Raw genomic sequence first — 19,886 nt, forward strand, 5'->3', positions numbered from 1 at the left:
ATTGAATTCCTTACAGGGATCTCTACAGATGGATTTATTTTTGTCTTGATTAGACCAAAAGCAGAAAAACACTTTTGATATGATCGTAGCCAGTAGGACCTTGTTGAGATTTTTGCTTATAAGTTCACATAAGTGGTGGACAATTAATTTGTTAAGTTATATCCAAAGTCCTATGTAATGACTGATAAATACTAAAAAAAAATCAATTATCTGGATACTTATAACCCAAGTGACAATCATTTTGCGGCCTGCATTTTAGTCTTATACTGTGCAAAGATTGATACCCTCAACCAAGTCCACTTCATCTAGATAAAGCAGAAATGTCCAGACTGGTGCCATGTTTGCTTCTGGGCTCTGTGTTCTACTCCTTGGTTACTAACATTCTTTTAGTAACATATTCCCACACCTTGGTGGGTAATTTTTCAGGAAATGACACAATATCAGACAATAACAGGAACTTTATAGGCAGCAGCTTGCTGTTACACCGCCTAGGATCCACATTCCCCCCTCATGGTGGACATTTCACATTAGAGAGGTCCATGGGTTAGGTGCTTGCCTAGGACTTGTGAGACACAGGCTGAAGTCCCTGCTCTGCCACAGAATTTGCATAGATTTGGTCAAACCACTAAGCCTCTCCGCACTTCAGTACCCCATTTATAAAATGGTAACAGTAGTACTTTCCTACCACAACAGGCTGTTGTTAGGTTGTAGACAATAAGGACTGTGCTGCGCTCAGATACTATGGTAATGGGAGCCTTACCTTAAATAGATATTGGATGCTGAGGTACAATTTTGAATCAGTACATGATTATTGTTTACCATATGTATTGCAATAGCTTCCCAAAGGCTGTCATGAGGATTAGGGACCCATTCTCTGCCCAGAAAGTTTTACAAAGGACACACTGAAGGAGAAATTACAGAGATAGCAGGAGAACCAGGAGAGGATAGTCATGGAATCTGAGGGAGAACAAGATTTTTAAAAAAGGAGCATGGTCAAATGTGTCAAAGGATGCTGACAAGTCAAGGAGGATGAGGATAGACTACTGGTTCTGACCTTTAACTAGGAAGAAGTCATTAGAGACTATGGCCAGAACAAATAAAGTGGAGTTCTTTTTTTACTCAGGTATGGATTTTATCAGCCATTCCATTATATTGCCCAGGAAGTATGTGAGGCCGATGGGACTGTTATGTAGCCCATCCAGTTTACCCATTTTAAATATTGGCACAACATTAGCTTTCTTTCAGTCTTCTGGAACTTCCCCAGTCTTCCAAGACTTATTGAATACCAAATAAAGGGTCAAGAGAGCTCCTCAGTATTTGTTATATAGAGAAATATCTTGGATTGCATGTATCTAGTATGTTCAAAAATAGACCACAATCCTGTAAATACTTACACATATTTTTAACTTTATACCCGTGAGGTATGGGTCAGTGGGACTACTTGCATAATTTAGAGCATTTCTGTGTTTGAAGCATCCTGCTTATGTATGGGATTATATTTTGTTCAATCTGCAATGTGGATATATCACATTGTAGATGACCTTTGATATGTAATATAGCTGTACATTAGGCACATTTAAATGTATATGTCTGAGCTAAGTGAATGAGTGAAAGTGATAAAAATCTCTGATGAACATTCCATTTAAAAAAAATTTGGATATGCAGAAGATCTTGCCATGACAATCAAAGCACCAAACCTCCATGACACTGAGAAAGCATTAACTGAGGACCTCCAAATTATGGAACAATACTTCCGGAAATGGAGGATAAAAAAAAAAACCTGGAAAAACAACGGTAAGTGCACTTCATCTTGATAATAAGACTACCAAAAACACATTGAAAGTAGCTTTCTGTGGTAAAAATGTGCATCATGATTACACTCCACCATATCTGTCAATGAAACTCAACCACACTCTTACTTTCCATGATTACATTGAGAAAGTAGCTGCAAAGATAAAAATCAGAGTGAACATAATTCAGAAAATAGAAGGGACAACCTAAGGAGCATCAGCATCAATGCTGCAAACATCTGTAATGGCACTTGTATATTCGGTAACGAAATATTGTGCACCCATATGGAGCAGATGCAGCCATAAGTGACTTGTTGACACCCAGGTGAATATACTGATGAGGTTCATCACTGGCTCCCTAAAATTAACTCAAACACCATGGTTAGCTGTTCTAACATCGCTCCTCTGATGATAAGCCAACCTGCTGCTATACTCTGCAAAACTCAACAAATCTTCCTATCCACTAAGATATTGGCAATGCCCCTCACCCAATTTTTTACATCAGACAAGCCTTTCTAGGAACATTTGCTTAGCCTCATGAAATCAGGCTATGATCAGAAGGAGGTTTGGAAAGCAGAGTGGGCTAAATGAGACTTTAAAAATAAGCACCTTGTGACGCATCCCACTCAGAAGGCTCCTGGGTTTGGCCTTCCACAGACATCTTGGTCAATTCTGAACCAAATTCAAACCAGTCATGATAGATGCAGACATCTAATGCACAATGGAAAATCAAGGACTCTCTACCTTGCAAGTCTGGCTCCCATAACAAAACATCAAACATATCACCACCTACTGCCCAATTTATAAATATGAAAGAGCCTTCACTGCTATCAATTCTGCCAGTCCTGATGTAGCTATCTGGCTTGATCAACTTCAGGTAAAATTGTAGTTGCTGCTCTAAACAGCCGTATGAAAGCAGAAGATGGAGCTACAACTTGGTCTTTTGAATGCCAATTCCAAGGGTGAAATCATGGATCCATTCAAGATAATGGCAAAATTCAGGCCACAATTTCAGACTAGGTATATTTGATATTCTCAGTCAATATAGGATAAGGATCTGTGACTTCTGACTGCATTTACACAGATCATTTGTGTTAGAAGAACATTTTCACCAAGGAATTCCATTGGAGTAGTTCAATGGAAATCAGGTATTTGGGGGATGGATAAAGTTCCATCTATTATGTTGGCCCATGTTAAAATGAGAATCATGAATTCTCAAGATGGACAGTGTAATGGATTAGTATAGTTTTTTATTTATCTATATCAGGCTAAAAACTCTTTTTGTTTTCGAATCATAGAATAATAGACAGATGACTAGGGAGAAGTATAAATATGTTGCTCGAGCATGCAGGAGTGTAAACAGGAAGGCCAATGCATAATTGGAGTTTCAGCTAGCAAGTTATGTGAAGGGTAACAAGAAGGTTTTCTACAGGTACATTAACAACAAGAAGATGGTCAGGGAAAATGTGGGACCCTTACTGTATGGGGGAGGCAACCTAGTGACAGATGATGTGGAAAAAGCTGAAGTACTCAATGCTTTTTTTGCCTTGGTCTTCACAAACAAGGTCAGCTCCCGGACTGCTGCACTGGGCAGCATGGTATGGGGAGGAGGTGAGCAGCTTTCAGTGGAGAAAGAACAGGTTAAGGACTATTTAGCAAAATTGGACATGCACACGTCCATAAGTCCAGATCTAATGCATCTAGGGAGGCTGAGGGAGTTGGCCATTGGCCATTATCTTTGAAAACTCCTGGTGATCGGGGTAGGTCCTGGATGATTAGAAAAATGTAAATATAGTGCTCATCTTTAAAAAAGGAAAGAAGGAGAATCTGGGGAACTACAGAATGTAAGCCTAACCTCAATCCCTGGAAAAATCATGGAGCAGCTCCTCAATGAATCCATTTTGAAGAACTTGAAGGAGAGAAGGGTGATCAGGAACAGTTAACGTGGTTTCACCAAGGGCAAGTCAATCTAATTGCCTTTTCTGATGACATAATTGGCTCTGTGGTTGGGGGGAAAGCGATTGATGTAATATACCTTGATTTTAGCAATTTTTTGATATGGTCTCCCACAGTATTTTTGCCAGCACGTCAAAAAGTATGGCTTGGATGAATGGACTATAAGGTGGATACAAATCTGACTAGATTGTCAAGCCCAACAAGTGATGATCAACTGCTCCATGTCTAATTGGCAGCCGGTATCAATCAGAGTATCCCAGACGTTAGTCCTGGGGCCAGTTTTGTTCAACATTATTAATGATCTGCATGATGGGATGGATTGCACTTTCAGTAAGTTCACGGATGACACTAAGTTTGGGGGGAGAGGTTGATATGCATGAGAGTAGCCATAGGGTCTAGAGTGACCTAGGCAAATAGTAGGAGTGGGCCAAAAGAAATCTAATGAGGTTCAACAAGGACAAGTGCAGAGTCCTGCATATAGGATGGAAGAATCCCATGCACTGCTACAGATTAGGCACCGAGTGGCTAGGCAGCAGTTCTGCAGAAAAGGACCTAGGAATTACAGTGTACGAGAAGCTGGATATGAGTCAACAGTGTGCCCTTGTTACCAAGAAGGCTAACAACATATTGGGCTGCATTAGTAGGAGCATTACTAGCAGATCGAGGAAAGTGATGATCATTCCCCTCTATTTGGCACTGGTGAGGCCACATCTGGAGTATTGCATCCAGTTTTGGGGCCCCCACTGCAGAAAGGATGTGAAAAAATTGGAAAGAGACTAGCAGAGGGCAATGAAAATGATTAGGGGTCTGGGGCTCATGACTTATGAAGAGAAACTGAGGGAACTGGGCTTATTTAATCTGCAGAAAAAGAAGAATGAGTGGGAATTTGATAGCAGCCTTCAACTACCTGAAGGGGGGATCCAAAGAGGATGAACCTAGGCTGTTCTCAGTGGTGGCAGATGACAGAACAAGGAGCAATGGTATCAAGTTGCAGTGAGGGAGGTCTAGTTTGGATAATAGGAAAAGCTGTTTCACTAGGATGCTGGTTAAGCACTGGAATGGGTTACCTACGGAGGTGGTGGAATCTCCAGCCTAAGAGGTTTTAAGGCCCAGCTTGACAAAGCCCTGGCTGGGATAATTTAGTTGCGGTTGGTCCTGCTTTGAGTGGGGGGGTTGAACTAGATGACCTTCTGAGGTTTCTTCCAACCTCATCTTCTATGATTCTATGATTCTTTCAAAGGAACTGGCACATGAAATTGCAAGGCCAATAGCAAAAATTATTAATGAATCTGTAAACTCAGCGGTCGTATGTAAAACTGGTGAATTATAAATATAGTACCTATATTTAAGAAAAAGAAAAATGTAATCCAGGAAACTACAGGCCTGTTGGAACAAATTTTGAAAGAGAGAATAATTAAAGACATAGAGGTTAAAGGTAACTGAGATAAAATACAACAGTACATATTTCCAAGTAGATAGTTCATGCAAGATCAACCTGATCTCTTTCTTTGAGAAGGTAACTGATTTTCTAGACAAAGGAAATGCAGTAGATATAAACTACCCATTTTTCAGTAAAGCATTTGATATAGTTCCATAAAGGAAATTGTAACTTGATTTGGAGAAGGTGGGGATGAATACAAACACTCAAAGTTGGATAAGAAACTGATTAAATGGGAAACAATAATGGGTCATGCTGAAAGATGATCTATTAGTCTGGAGGGAGACTATTAGCAGAATTCCTCAAAAATCAGTCTTGGGACCAATCTTATTTAATATTTTCATTACTGACTTTGGCACAAAAAGTACAAATGTGCTAATAACATTTGCAGATGACATAAAGTTGGGAGCTATTGCCAATATGGAGGAGGACTGGAATATCATACAGGAAGACTGGGACAATCTTGAAAACTGAAGTAATAGAAATGGGATGAAATTAGATAGTGAAATTGCAAGGTCATTAATTTAGGGACTAACAAGACTTTTTTCCAGTAAGCTGGGGATTTACCAGTTGGAATTGTCTGAAGAGGAGAAAGATCTGGGTTTACTGGTGAATTATAGGATGACTATGAGTGGCCAATGTGATGTTACCATAAAAAAGGCTAATGCAGTCCTAGGATGCATTAGGTGAAGTATTTCCAATTGAGATCAGCAAGTTCTGTTATGATTTTACAAGGCATTGGTGAGATCTCCTCACTGAAATACTGTGTGAAGTTCTGGTCTCCCATGTTTAAGAAAGAGGAATTCAAACTGGAACAACTGCAGAGAAGGGTTACTAGGATAATCAGAGGAATGGAGATCCTACCTTACGAGAGGAGACTTAAGGATCTTTGCTTTTTTAACCTAACCAAATGAAGGCTGAGGAGAGATATGATTGCTTTTTATAAGTACATCAGCGAGAGGGAAAGGAATTATTTCAGCTAAGGGCCCATGCTGGTACAAGAACAAATGGTTATAAAGGTTTCTAACCATCAGAAGAGTGAAGTTCTAGAACAACCTTCCCAGAGGAGCAGTGGGCGCAAAACACCTAACTCATTTCAAGACTGAGCTTGCTAAGTTTATGGAGAAGATGGTATGATGAGGTTTCCGAGAATGACATATGGCCCATCTGCAACAGCAATTAGCCAATATCTGCAACAGCTGGTGCTACGCACTAGATGGAGAGGGCTCTGAGTTACTACCGAGAACTCTTTCTCACGCACATAATCAGGGTCTAACTGATCACTATGTTTGGGTTTGGGAAGGTACATTCTCCAGTCAGATTATCAGGGATCCTGTTTTTTTGTTTGTTTGTTTTGACTTTCTCTGGGGCACAGTTCACATACTGGTTTGAACTAGATAAATGGTGGATTCTCTGTAACTTGAAATATTTAAAACAAGATTTTAAGATGTTAGTAACTCAGCCAACCAGTTATGGGCCTTTTTCAGAAGTGTGTGGCTGAGGTTCTGTGCAAGGCAATGTGCAAGATCTCAAACTAGATGATCATGATAGTCTCTTCTGGCCTTAAAAACCTTAAAAATTTATGAGTCTATAATTTCTATGAAGTTTCCTTACCAGATATGTTCAATAGGTCTATAGCTAAATCCCAAAAGGTGTTGAGTACCTGCAACTGTATAATGTATCCTCAGCAACACAAACTGCTGGGAGCACATCAGACCTATTGTCTGTTCTCTATGATGGTTTTCCATAGAATCTCAATTCACACTCTTGCCATCCCCATGACAAGTGAGATTCCTGTCTAATTTCAAGTCCCTGCATCAAGTCAAGGTGGCACTAATGTTTTCATAGAAAAGAATTTCAGAAGCTATGTTTGCTTTTTCAGGCTGTCTGAGGGTACTCAATTGCCTTTTAAAGAAGATCATGGAATCATAGAATCATAGAAGATTAGGATTGGAGGAGACCTCAAGAGGTCATCCAGTCCAAACCCCCACTCAAAGCAGGACCAACCCCAACTAAATTATACGAGCCAGGGCTTTGTCAAGCTAGGCCTTAAAAATCTCTAAGGATGGAGATTCTGGGCTTTTTCTTTCAAGAGGGAGGATGGATGAGAACACAATTTGCGCCACAAACTCCTTTATCCTTCTTCCCAGAGCCACATAGTCTGCAGTGACCCACTCAAGGTTATTCTTGGCAGTATCATTAGTGCCTAGGTGGAGAAATAGGAAGGTGGGGCGGTCCGAGGGCTTCATCAGTCTCACCAGACACTCCGTCAGATCCCGAATTCTAGCTCCAGGCAAGGAGCACACTTCTTGAGTTTCCCAGTCTGGATGGCAGATTGATGACTCTGTCCCCCTTAGGAGGGAGTCCCCGACCACCCCCAACTGTCTCCTCCTCTTGGGAGTGCTGGCCATGGAACCCCATCCCTAGGACAATGCATTCCATGCCTTCTGGTTGATGGAGTCTCCTTCTGATTCCTTCCCTCAGACGACTCATCCAAACCATTCTCCACTGTAGTATCTGTGCAGAGAGCCTGAAAATGGTTTCTTACCACTATTAGCATTGGAGGTACGTGTGTTCTCCTCTTTCTTCTTCAAAAGGTCACATGCTGCCAATTTTCTTCCCCATTCTGCACTGCCCTCTCTGATTCTTCAGCATGCTGTGCCTGCACTACTAAACACTGACATCTATCCAGAAAAATCTTCATTTTCTCTGATGCAATGCAGGGTTGATAAGTGGGTCTCTAGTCCTTTAACTTTGTGCAGATTAAGTTACTTCTATCCTCTGGGAGAAAGACAAACACGGAACATCGTGTGCAGATCATTACAGCTGATCACTCATTATCCATATTGTATTGCTTCTAAGAGCCTCTTCAGCTGTTGTATCCACTGCTCGTAGAAGTCTGAAAGGCAAAACCTCTGTGGGAACTCCCTCCAGGTGAACTCCCAAGGAAACTCCTTCTGTTTGCTTATCCTCTGTTCACAGCTCACTTGATTCGAAACTGGCTGATTTTTTATAACCTGCTGGCTCAAAGCAGTTGCCCCGGCACAAAGCTTTCCATCCAATCAACCACGCAGGCTCACCTGGAACATAGCACTTCCAATTCACACTTTTCATACAAACAAACACATAATCAAACAATCCCTGCAACAAGCAGCAGTCAAACAGCAGACAGACATTCAGATATTCACCCCACCAGCTTACAACACAGCCCCCTTAATGCAGCACTCCCCATAGCTCCTTTCCGACAGTTCCTGGGCAAACTCCCTCTGTTAGCTTCTCCTCTGCCACCTACTCTATTTTTCTGCCTGCAAAGGCTTAAGACTTTCTCTTAAAAAGGTCAGGTGAAGAACTATGGCTGTACTCTGGGGTTTTACTTCAAGAGCAAGGAATGTACTAGATGTGGAGAAAAGAAAACTGTGTCAAGAAAGAAGCAGTGTTTGAGAGACCAATCCAAAGTGCTGCTTCAGCATATGAACAGAGATTAGAACTCCAAGGTTCAAAGCAAATTGCATTGTTCCTCTTAGCATTTGCGCTTTACATCCTCTTTGTTGTATTGATCTCCTTTTTAGAGTAAGGTGTCTAAACCTGCATACAGCAAACACACCAAGTGCGATATCATGAGTGCTGCTGGAGATTATTTTGAGGGATCTGTCATTATTTTATTACTAATAATGGTGATAAATGGGCTTGAATGAAAAAAAATCAGAGCAGGAATTCTGCACATTTGTCTGAATATCTTGTCACAGTTATCTAAATGTATCTCCCAGTTTCCATTCACCGTTGCCATATGTATATTATATTATTTCTTGTGCTGAGGGCTAACTAAGGCCAATGCACCATTCAAGTTTTACCTCATACTTATTTTAGAGAGCACCTACTATATTCAAATAAATGGTTATGTTTTCAGTTTATGAAAATAATAATTTGATTAGTCACTAACAGGGCATTTTGGGAAGGGACATGCAAATATCTTTTTTCCATGAACTAGTTATTTAGTAACAGGATAGGTGCCAGATTTGAATCTTCAGGATATGACTTGGCTATGTCTGAACAACAGGTGAAAACTCAATTTTCATCCTGCTTTTGAACCTATACGGAAGGGACTAAGCTTTGTATACCCATGAGCCAGACATGAACAGTCTTCTAAACCTAGCCTTCTGGAAACCAAGTCTTCTGGAAAGTCTTGAGAAGTGAGCTACAAACTAAGAATTAAGGATGAAAAAGTCTTCAGTGCCTGTTGCTATTTTTTATATGATGATCTCAGCAATGGAATTATCAGCAGGAGTTGTTACAAATGGATATATTGTTGCCTTAAATTGTATCGACTGGGCCAAAAGCAGAACACTGACTTCCAATGATAAGATCATAACCAGTCTGGCCTTCTCCAGATTTTGCCTACAATTCTTGGTGACATTAGGCAATGCTTTATCTATGGTATATCCAAATATCTTTGATAGACTTCAAACACTACAGCCTTACTTAGTTATCTGGATGTTCATAAACCAAGTGAGTCTCTGTTTTGCAAGCTGCCTTTCTGTGTTCTACTGTGTGAAGATTGCCACTTTCAACCAGTGCCTCTTCAGCTGGTTAAAACTGAAAATCTCCAGACTGGTGCCATTGCTCCTTCTGGGCTCTGTGCTGTACTGCCTGGTTACCACAGTTGCTTTTACATCGTTCATCTATTCCTATTCTGTATCCTCTCACAACTCTACAGATCTATCAACAAATAGCACGTCAGACAATATAAAGAACCTTATGGAGTTCACTTTTCTGATACACAGCGTAGGATCTATTTTCCCTCTTATTGTATTTATTGCTTCATCTGTTCTGTTAATCATATCCCTTTGGAGACACATCAGGAAAATGAACCTTAATTCAGATCTTAATCCAAGTTTCAGGAACCCCAGCACGGATGCTCATGTTCGTGCTCTTAAATCTGTGGTGTCCTTTTTCATCATCTACAATATTTATTTTGTGACTTCAACATTCTCAATAGGAAACCTATCCTATCTGAATGCTGAATGGATAATTAGGGTGTGTACATTTGTAGCTGCTGCCTATCCTTCTGTACACTCCATTATCTTGATTCTGGGCAACCCCAAATTAAAACTGGCCTCAGCAAAAATTCTGCATTCTGCCAATTGCTGTTTCAGAGAGGTTACTTAATAATATCTATTCCTGTCCTTCCAGATCAAGAATGTTCACTTCCTTTGTAAAGCACAATAGTGGAAAAAAATCTTTGATTTTCCTCTTTGTTTCCACATTTTCCAGTCTATTATCAACTTGAAATCTTTCTTATTGCTATAGTACATAAAGCGATTGACAATTTCCAAGAAGATCCTTTGCACATTCCCCACGAATTCCCATTCAAACTTTTCCAATGGCCATGAGTATTTCCTGAAGCAGCAATGCTATCCTTTTAAGAAGAGACTTCTCATTGTATCAGATGTTTGATGTGGATATATGATTAAGAAAAACAGAAATTTCATTTGCCTATCATGGATTCACTGAGGACTGAAATTTGGTCTTCAGTGGGGAATGATATTTCTGTTTATAAGAAGATAAACCAGGCATGTCTAGAAATGAAATGTGCAAAGTGCAACCCATGCATGGATTGGTCCATGCCATTCTTGTGAGAGAAAGGACAGTCACGGGACTGACCACTGGAATTTAATAAAAGAGTCCAGTCAATTAGAGCTCGCTGTCCACCAGCATCTAGAACAGTTACCTGAGTGATAAAGTTAGTTAGAATCTGGCCCAAAATTACTATAGCCACCTTCTTTTAATAAGTACCTGTGTCATTATCTGACCTGCAGTGAAAGGCTGCAATGGAAAAACAAGCATGAAATTGTCCGATACAGAGAAAACAACTTGAATCACTGAAATAACAGTTGTCCAATACAGAGAACTGTTGAAATAATTGCTATTTCTACTTTGAAATAACAATTGTTGGATACAGAAAAAAAACAACTTGAATAATTGAAATAACTGTTGTAGGGACCACATTTTCAAAAGGATAGCCTCCTTTTTTGAGAGATTGTTTCTGCCTACAATTCAACTGAGTGCAGAAATCAGAGTACTTGCATCTCTACCTATATGTGGATAAAACTGGCAATTTTGCAGGACTAAACTTCACTCAAAGAAAGAAGCTTAGTCTCAGCCCTTTGAAATTTACCATGTCATACTAAAAAGTTTATGCTTGATCCACGTATTTTTTCAAAGTAACATAATCATACAGTTAGTTGTACAAATCGTCTATTAGATACATCTTACTAGTGAATTGTTTGGTAATTTAGTAAGAAGTTTGAACATAAAGCATGAATAACTAGGGTTGATAATACAGTACTGTGATACAATATAGTCAAGGAAATGTAAATGTATGTGTATGGGAGGATCGTTCATGATCATTGCTTGGATTAGAGACAATTTAAATAACAAAAATAAATTACTGTCAATATGGTAAAGACTTTTAAAATTGTAATTGGAGGAGTTTGCAGGGCAGCTAGTAACACTGGTGGGAGGGATAGATCAGTGGTTTAAGCATTGGCCTGCTAAACCCAGGATTGTGAGTTCAATCCTTGAGGCGGCCACTTGGGGATTGGTTCCCCTTTGAGCAGGGGTTTGGACTAGATGGTCTCTTGAAGTCCCTTCCAACCCTAATAATCTATGATACTGTGTCCCACTGGAAAAAAGAATCCCCCTTTAAAAGGCACCCACCATTGGTATTTAGACCTTGGGATGATCTGAGCCAATGAACATTAGAGATGGTTGAAAAATGGTGGTACTGTTTGTGAAAATTTTTTGCAATAGTTAGTTAAAATTTAAATAAACAAAGAGAACAGGCTTCTAAATATGATCTTTTCTGAGCTTCCGACCATGGTAATTTGGGACACGTGAGAGGTTGGAGAATATGTCTGTGTCAACTTATGAATATGTTTCTCTTTTATGAATAACATTATTGTAACTTTCAGTGGATTAGAGCCTCCATATGGTAGCAAGACCCTGGCACACATGCTTAGAAATATGCAGCAAAGCCATTGTATAATTCTCAGCTACTTGAAGAATAGTTTTTTTGACAGCATGGTCTTTGAATAAATTCTCTCTTCACAGAAACCTATTCGGGGAGACGTGGAATTCTACACAGGAGAAGAGAAGGGTTTCCACCTCCCAGACAAAGACTATTTAAGCCCCTGGAAACCCCTCCATTTTGTCTTCAGCTGGCACAAAAGATAGCCTCTTCACCCCAAAGAGATGCCTGAAAGAAATTGAAACAAAGGACAGTAATTATAGGGGTGTGAGTGATTGCTGGGCCCAGTTTAAGAGGAAGTCTTGTCTGTAAACGAAGCTTATTGGAACATCTCTGAGGGTGAAATTTACCTGCATTTAGTTTCTTATTGTGTTAGGCTTAGAATTGTGTGTTTTATTTTATTTTGCTTGGTAACTTACTTCGTTCTGTCTGTTATTACTTGGAACCACTTAAATCCTACTTTTTATAGTTAATAAAATCACTTTTTACTTATCAACCCAGAGCAACAATTAATTCCTGAGGGAGCTGTGCATTTCTCTCTATCAGTGTTATAGAGGGTGAACAACTTATGAGTTTACTCTGTATAAGCTTTATACAGAATAAAATGGATTTGTTTGGGATTTGGATCCCACTGGGAATTTGGTATCCGGGTGTTGGAGACAGGAGCACTTCTTGAGCTGTTCTCAGTTAAGCTTTTTGGGGACGTGGTTCAGACCTGGGTCTGTGTCTGTAGCAGGCTAGCATGTCTGGCACAACCAGGTAAGGTACTGAAATCTCAAGCTGCCAGGGAAAATGGGCTTAGAGGTAATTCAGGTACAGCAGGTGGCAGTTCTCAAAAGGATTTCTGTGACCCAACCCATTACAGAGACCATCTAACTGGAGCAGAGGGAAACAATCCCACACTTGGGATCCTCCTTCCAGATGATGTTGTCGTATCCTCTTGCATTGAGGATACCTCTCCGGGGAAGGGAACTCCAGCTATAGAGACTGGTATTAGTAATGGGCAAAGAGACTGAGACTGGTATTAGTAATGGGCAATTTGATCACTATAGCTGATTATAGCTGGGTTTGTGATGATCAGGAGAACTGCATAGTGACTTGCCTGCCTGATGCGAAGATTGAAGATCTCTCAAGACATCTAGATAGACTTACGTGTAGTGCTGGGGACGAGCTGGTGTTTGTGGTACATGCAGGTACCAGTGACATAGGAAAGGATCCTGGAAGCAAGATTTTAGGCTGCTAGGTAAGAGATTGAAATCCAGGACCTCCATGGTAGCATTCTCTGAGATGCTCCCAGTTCCACGCGCAGAGCCAGTTAGACAAGCAGAACTGCAGAGTCTCAATGCTTGGATGAGATGATGGTGTAGGAAGGAGGGGGTTTAGATTTATTGGGAACTGGGGAAACTTTTGAGAAAGGGGGAGCCTATACAGGAAGTATGGGGTCCACCTAAACCAAAATGGAACCAGACTGCTGGCACTTAACATTAAAAAGGTCGTAGAGCAGTTTTTAAACTAAGGGCTGGGGAAAGCCGACAGGTGTGGAGGACCACATGGTTAGGACATCCCTTAGGGGAAGGTCTATTAATAGGGAATCTCTGTCCTAGTGAGGACGAGAGGATGAAAAATGATAAAATACAGACAGGGTCTGATCAGAAACAGTCAAATAAAAAAGAGTCCCATTCAATTACATTGTGTAATGGCAGACAATTAAAAGGAGACAAGTTTTTAAAGTCCTTATATACCAATGCTAGAAATCTAAATAATAAAATGGGTGAACTAGAGTACCGCATATTAAATGAGGATATTGATATAATAGACATCACAGAAACCTGGTGGAGTGAGGATAATCAATGGCATACAGTAATACCAGGGTACAAAATATATTAGAAGGACAGAACAGGTGGGGTGTGTGCTGGTGGGAGAGTGGCACTATATGTGAAAGAAAGCATAGAATCAAATGAAGCAAATATTGTAAATGAATCAAACTGTACCATAGAATCTTTATGGATAGAAATTCCATGCTCTAATAATAAGAATATAGCAATAGGGATATATTACCAACCACTTGACCAGGATGGTGATGGTGACTGTGAAATGCTCTGGGAGATTAGAGAGGCTATTAAAATAAAAAACATTAATAATAATGGGGAATTTCAATTATCTCCATATTGACTGGGTACACGTCACCTCAAGATGAGATGCAGAGATAAAGTTTCTTGACACCTTAAATGACTACTTTTTGGAACAGCTGATCCTGGAACCACCAGAGGAGAGGCAATTCTTGATTTAGTCTTAAATGGAGCAGAGGATCTGGTCCAAGAGGGGAGTATAGTTGGACCACTCGGTAATAGTGACCATAATATAATTAAATTTAATATCCTTGTGTCAGGAAAAACACCATGGTGGCTCAACACTGTAGTATTTAATTTCAGAAAGGAGAATTACACAAAAATGAGGAGGTTAGTTAAACAGAAATTAAAGGATACAATATCAAAAGTGGAATCTCTGCAAGCTGTTTGGAAATTTTTAAAGACACCTTAATAGAGGTTCAACTTAATGTATACCCCAATTTAAAAAACATAGTAAAAACCAAAAAATAGCCACCATGGTTAAACAATAAAGTAGAAGAAGCAGTGAGAGGCAAAAAGGTATCCTTTAAAAAGTGGAAATTAAATCCTAGTGAGGAAAATAGAAAGGCACATAAACTCTGGCAAAGATGTATAAAAATACATAGGAAGGCCAAAAAAGAATTTGAGGAACAGTTAGCCAAAGACTCAAAAAGTAATAGCAATTTTTTTAAGTACATCAGAAGCAGGAAGCCTGCTAAACAACCAGTGGGGCCACTGGATGATCAAGGTGCTAAAGGAGCACTCAAGGACGATAAGGCCATTGAAGAGAAACTAAATGAATTCTTTGCATCTGTCTTCACTGCTGAGGATGTGAGGGAGATTCCCAAACCTGAGCCATTCTTTTTAGGTGAAAGATCTGAGGAACTGTCCCAGATTGAAGTATCATTAGAGGATGTTTTGGAACAAATTGACAAATTAAACAGGAACAAGTCACCAGGACCAGATGGTATTCACCCAAGAGTTCTGAAGGAACTCAAATGTGAAATTGCAGAACTACTAACTGTAGTCTGTAACCTATCATTTAAACCAGTTTCTGTACCAGATGACTGGAGGATAGCTAATGTGATGCCAATTTTTAAAAAGGGCTCCAGAGGTGATCCTGGCAATTACAGGCCTGTAAGCCTGACTTCAGTACTGGGCAAACTGGTTGAAACAATAATAAAGAACAATACTGTCAGACATATAGATGAACATAATTTGTTGCGGAAGAGTTAACATGTTTTTTGTGAAGGGAAATCATGCCTCACTAATCTACTAGGATTCTTTGAGAACATCAACAAGCATGTGAACCATGGTGATCCAGTGGATATAGTGTACTTAGATTTTCAGAAAGCCTTTGACAAGGTCCCTCACCAAAGGCTCTTACACAAAGTAAGCTGCCATGAGATAAGAGGAAAGGTGCTCTCATGGACTGGTAATTGGTTAAAAGATAGGAAACAAAGGCTAGGTATAAAAGGTAAGTTTTCAGAATGGAGAGCTGTAAATAGTGGTGTCCCCCGGGGTCTGTTCTGGGCCCTGTTCTATTAAACTTATTCATAAATTATCTGGAAAAGGGGATAAACAGTGAGGTGGCAAAATTTGCAGATTATACAAAATTACTAAAGATAGTTAAGATCCAGGCAGAGTGCAAAGAGTTACAAAAGGATCTCTCTAAACTGGGTGACAGAGCAACAAAATGGCAGATGAAATATAATATTGATAAATGCGAAGTAATGCACATTGGAAAGCATAATCCCAACTATACATATAAAATGATGGGGTCTAAATTAGCTTTACCACTCAAGAAAGAGATCTTGGAGTCATTGTGAATAGTTCTCTGAAAACATCCACTCAATGTGCAGTGGCAGTCAAAAAAACTAACAGAATCCTAGGAATAATTAAGAAAGGGATAAATAATGCGACAGAAAAATATCATGTTGCTTCTATATAAATCCATGGTACACCCACATCTTGAATACTGTGTGCAGATGTGGTTGCCCCATCTCAAAAAAGATATATTGGAATTGGAAAAGGTTCAGAAAAGGGCAAAAAGAATGATTAGGGGTATGGAATGGCTTCCATATGAGGAGAGATAAATAAAACTGGGACTTTTCATCTTAGGAAAGAGACAGCAAAGGAAGATATGATTGAGGTCTATAAAATAATGACTGGTGTAGAGAAAGTAGATAAGGAAGTGTTGTTTATACTCACAATGCAAGAAGTAGTGGTCACCATATGAAATTAATAGGCAGCAGGTTTAAAATAAATAAAAGGAAGTATTTCTTCATACACCGCACAGTCAACCTGTGGAACTCCTTGCCAGAGGATGTTGTGAAGGTCAAGACCATAACAGGGTTCAAAAAAGAACTAGATAAATTCATGGAGGATAGGTCTATCAATGGCTATTAGCCAGGATGTGCAGGAATGGTGTCCCTAGCCTCTGTTTGCCAGAAGCTGGAAATGAGCAACAGGGGATGGAACATTTGATGATTACTTGTTCTGTTCATTTCCTCTGGGGCACCTGGCACTGGCCACTGTCGGAAGATAGGATACTGGGTTAGATGGACCTTTAGTCTGATCCAGTAGGCATTTTTATGTTCTTGTGTTCTTGGTGTTCTGATCTCAGTCCCAAAAGAAGAGAGCCACAGAGTTTGAATTAATGATGCAGGCCTTTTTTTACATTTTATTTTTATCTGACCATATCAGCAATTGAATTGCTTACAGGGATCATTGTAGATGGTTTTATTTTTGTCTTGACCAGATCAAAAGCAGAAAATCTCTTGTGATATGATCGTAGCCAGTAGGACAGGCACGCATGGCCTATGGCACGCATGCCGAACATGGCACGCGAGCTGATTTTCTGTGGCACTCACACTGCCCGCTTCCTGGCCACCAGTCTGAGGGACTCTGCATTTTAATTTAATTTTAAATGAAGCTTCTTAAACACTTGAAAAAACTTATTTACTTTACATACAACAATAGTTTAGTTATATATTATAGACTTATAGAAAGAGACCTTCTAAAAACATTAAAATGTATTACCGGCACACAAAACCTTAAATTAGAATGAATAAACGAAGACTCGGCACACCACTCCTGAAAGGTTGCCGACCCCTGCAGTAGGATCTTGTTGAGATTTCACAATTCCAGTAAGTGGTGGACAATTTCTTTGTTAAGATATATCCAAAGTCCTATGAAATGACTTATAAATACTACATTTTTTCAATTATCTTGATTGATGTATAACAATCATTTAGGCAGCCTGACTTTTTGTGTTCTACTCTGTTGTTTCCTACCATTCAGGAAATAGACTTTATTGCAATATTACTGGGTTAACAAATGAATGATAACACTATTTGTAATTAGGGTGGGGTTTTTTGGCTTGAATAAAAGGGTACACAGAAGGAAAAAGCCCTAATATACTTTGGGTGCTCACAGGGTAAAAATTGTTTCTTTAGGACGGATGCAAATTTCACTTGGATTCTGTTACAACAAATAACAAGAGCTGCACCTGGATGAAAGGACATGAAAAATTAATATGAAAAAAAAATGAAAAAAAGATATTCAGTAGGATTCTGCTGTGTTCCGAGGGTAAAGTTGCTACAAGACACACTTATCTGAGACAACCATTTATTATTTTATACAACACAAATGCAAAACTTGGTGCTGTTTTTTGACATCTTGTTTGGTCCTCTTTGATTATGTATTTAATATTAGTCAGATTTGCAGAACTCAGGACAGGAGCCTAAAATCAGTCTTGTAAACTTAAAACAGAGAAATGAGAGGACTGCACTTTGGGCCAGCTTTGATACTTGGATGAGGGATAAATTAGTTTGGGGAACTTAAAAATGGGTGCAGGGGTTACAGGGACTTGTAAGTAGCAAGTTTTGTACTTTTGACATATATAGAATAATAAAATTATAGGCCTGGAAGGGACCCATTATGCTTCACTGAGACACCATTAAGAATTACTTTTTGTCCATCTCTTTCTCTGTCTTGCCTATTATATTACCATAAGCACTTAGGACAAAGAAATTCTCTTTGTTTCTACATCACCAAACACTGTGCAACACTGATGCTGACTGGGGCACTACTGTGATATAACTTTTGATCAGCAATAAGAGTACAGCTGTAACCATATCTGGCATGGGTCTGTCACAGGTTCTCTTTATATGGATGGATGCAAATCACAAACAGTTTTGTTAAGAAGATTAAAATCAGAATGTACCTGGATTGATTACAAGGACACTGAATGCAGAGGATAGATTGTCAAATTATACTTCTTCTTCATTAAATTGTCTTTATGGTGCTTTATTCTGGGTGCACGTGAACCCTTACACCTCTGATCAGATATTTTTGGTAGCACATGCACCCTCACCAACCTTGTTCTCTGTATCTAGTCTATATAGGGCAGTGCAGACCAACCGCCACTCCAGTCTCTTCTCAAATGCCTTAGCCTGAGGCAGAGCTCCTATGGCGTCTGCCTTTAAGATCTTACGCTATTTTCCCCTGTAAATATTTAGATAAGAGTAGGCCTGTTATTTCTATAAATTTATTTTAATAGTTTGGGGAAACTTGCAAACAGGTTTTTTTTTGGCAGGGGAGGGGACAGGTTAGGAGAGGTTTAGATTCCTCACCCACTCACTTCGTGCCCTCCCTCAAGCAAGAGTTCCTCTTGAGAGGAATTATATTGTTGTTGTTTTTGCCTACAGGGATACCTAGTACCCTCAGTTTCAAAACTTTATTTCCCTTTAGGGGGCCTATTCCTATCATTGAGAGCCATTGTATCTGTCTTTGTCTAGGAGAGGCTCATGTCCCTTACAGGTGCAATATTTGCAGAGTTTGGGAGTAGGATGAGGAAGATCTACAGAACCACTCCACCACAGGAACCATCTCCTCAATATGAGGAGTTGTTTGAGAAAGGAGAGTAGATGAGGAAGCAATACCAGTTAATATATCTTCCTTCTTGCCTGATGAGATGGTAAGACTTCCTCCTTCTTCCTATGCAAATGACTTCAGGCAGTTTCAAAACCTAATAAAGTCAGTGGCAGACTCTTGCAAATTCATTAGAGGAAGTACAGGATACACAGCATAAACTGATAGACATATTTTGTACAACTTTGTCAGGTAGAATAGCTTTACCAGTAAAAAAAGCCTTGCTTGAATAAGCTAAAACAGTACTACAATGCCCAGTATCAATACCACCAACATGTAAAAGGGGAAGACAATAAATATTTTGTGTCTCTGAAAGGGTCAGAGTATTTATTTACACAGCTGTCACAGAACTCATTGGTAGTGGATGCTTTAAGTGAGCACAGTGAACAACATTATTTCAAATCAAAACTTCACAAAAAGGACTAAAAACATCTGGCATTGTTTGGGCAAAAGAATTATTCCTCTGCCTCATAGCAATTTAGACTGGTGAATTATCAAGCCCTCATTGCCAAATACAAATTCATCAACTACTATTGAACAATGGCTCCAACACCAAAAAAAGCAATTCCAGGCCGTTTTTATAGAGGGTCAACTTATTGGTTAGGCTTGATAGCAAGCCTTGTTGGATACAG

General features: G+C 39.5%; 1 protein-coding gene across 1 annotated transcript; it reads left to right on the top strand.

The window, feature by feature from the left end:
• The first annotated feature begins 9,399 nt into the window (after positions 1-9,399).
• On the top strand, positions 9,400-10,350 carry LOC127050111 (taste receptor type 2 member 7-like). Its single transcript, XM_050951640.1, has one exon. The coding sequence runs from the start codon at positions 9,400-9,402 to the stop codon at positions 10,348-10,350; it is 951 nt and encodes a 316-aa protein (XP_050807597.1).
• Positions 10,351-19,886: the final 9,536 nt, after the last annotated feature.

This window comes from Gopherus flavomarginatus, chromosome 4 (assembly GCF_025201925.1).
Source record: "Gopherus flavomarginatus isolate rGopFla2 chromosome 4, rGopFla2.mat.asm, whole genome shotgun sequence".
Classification (NCBI taxonomy): Eukaryota; Metazoa; Chordata; order Testudines; family Testudinidae; genus Gopherus; species Gopherus flavomarginatus.

Excerpts from the sequence above, each read along its gene's own strand:
- LOC127050111 (XM_050951640.1), top strand. The coding sequence starts at position 9,400 with ATGAAAAAGTCTTCAGTGCCTGTTGCTATTTTTTATATGATGATCTCA.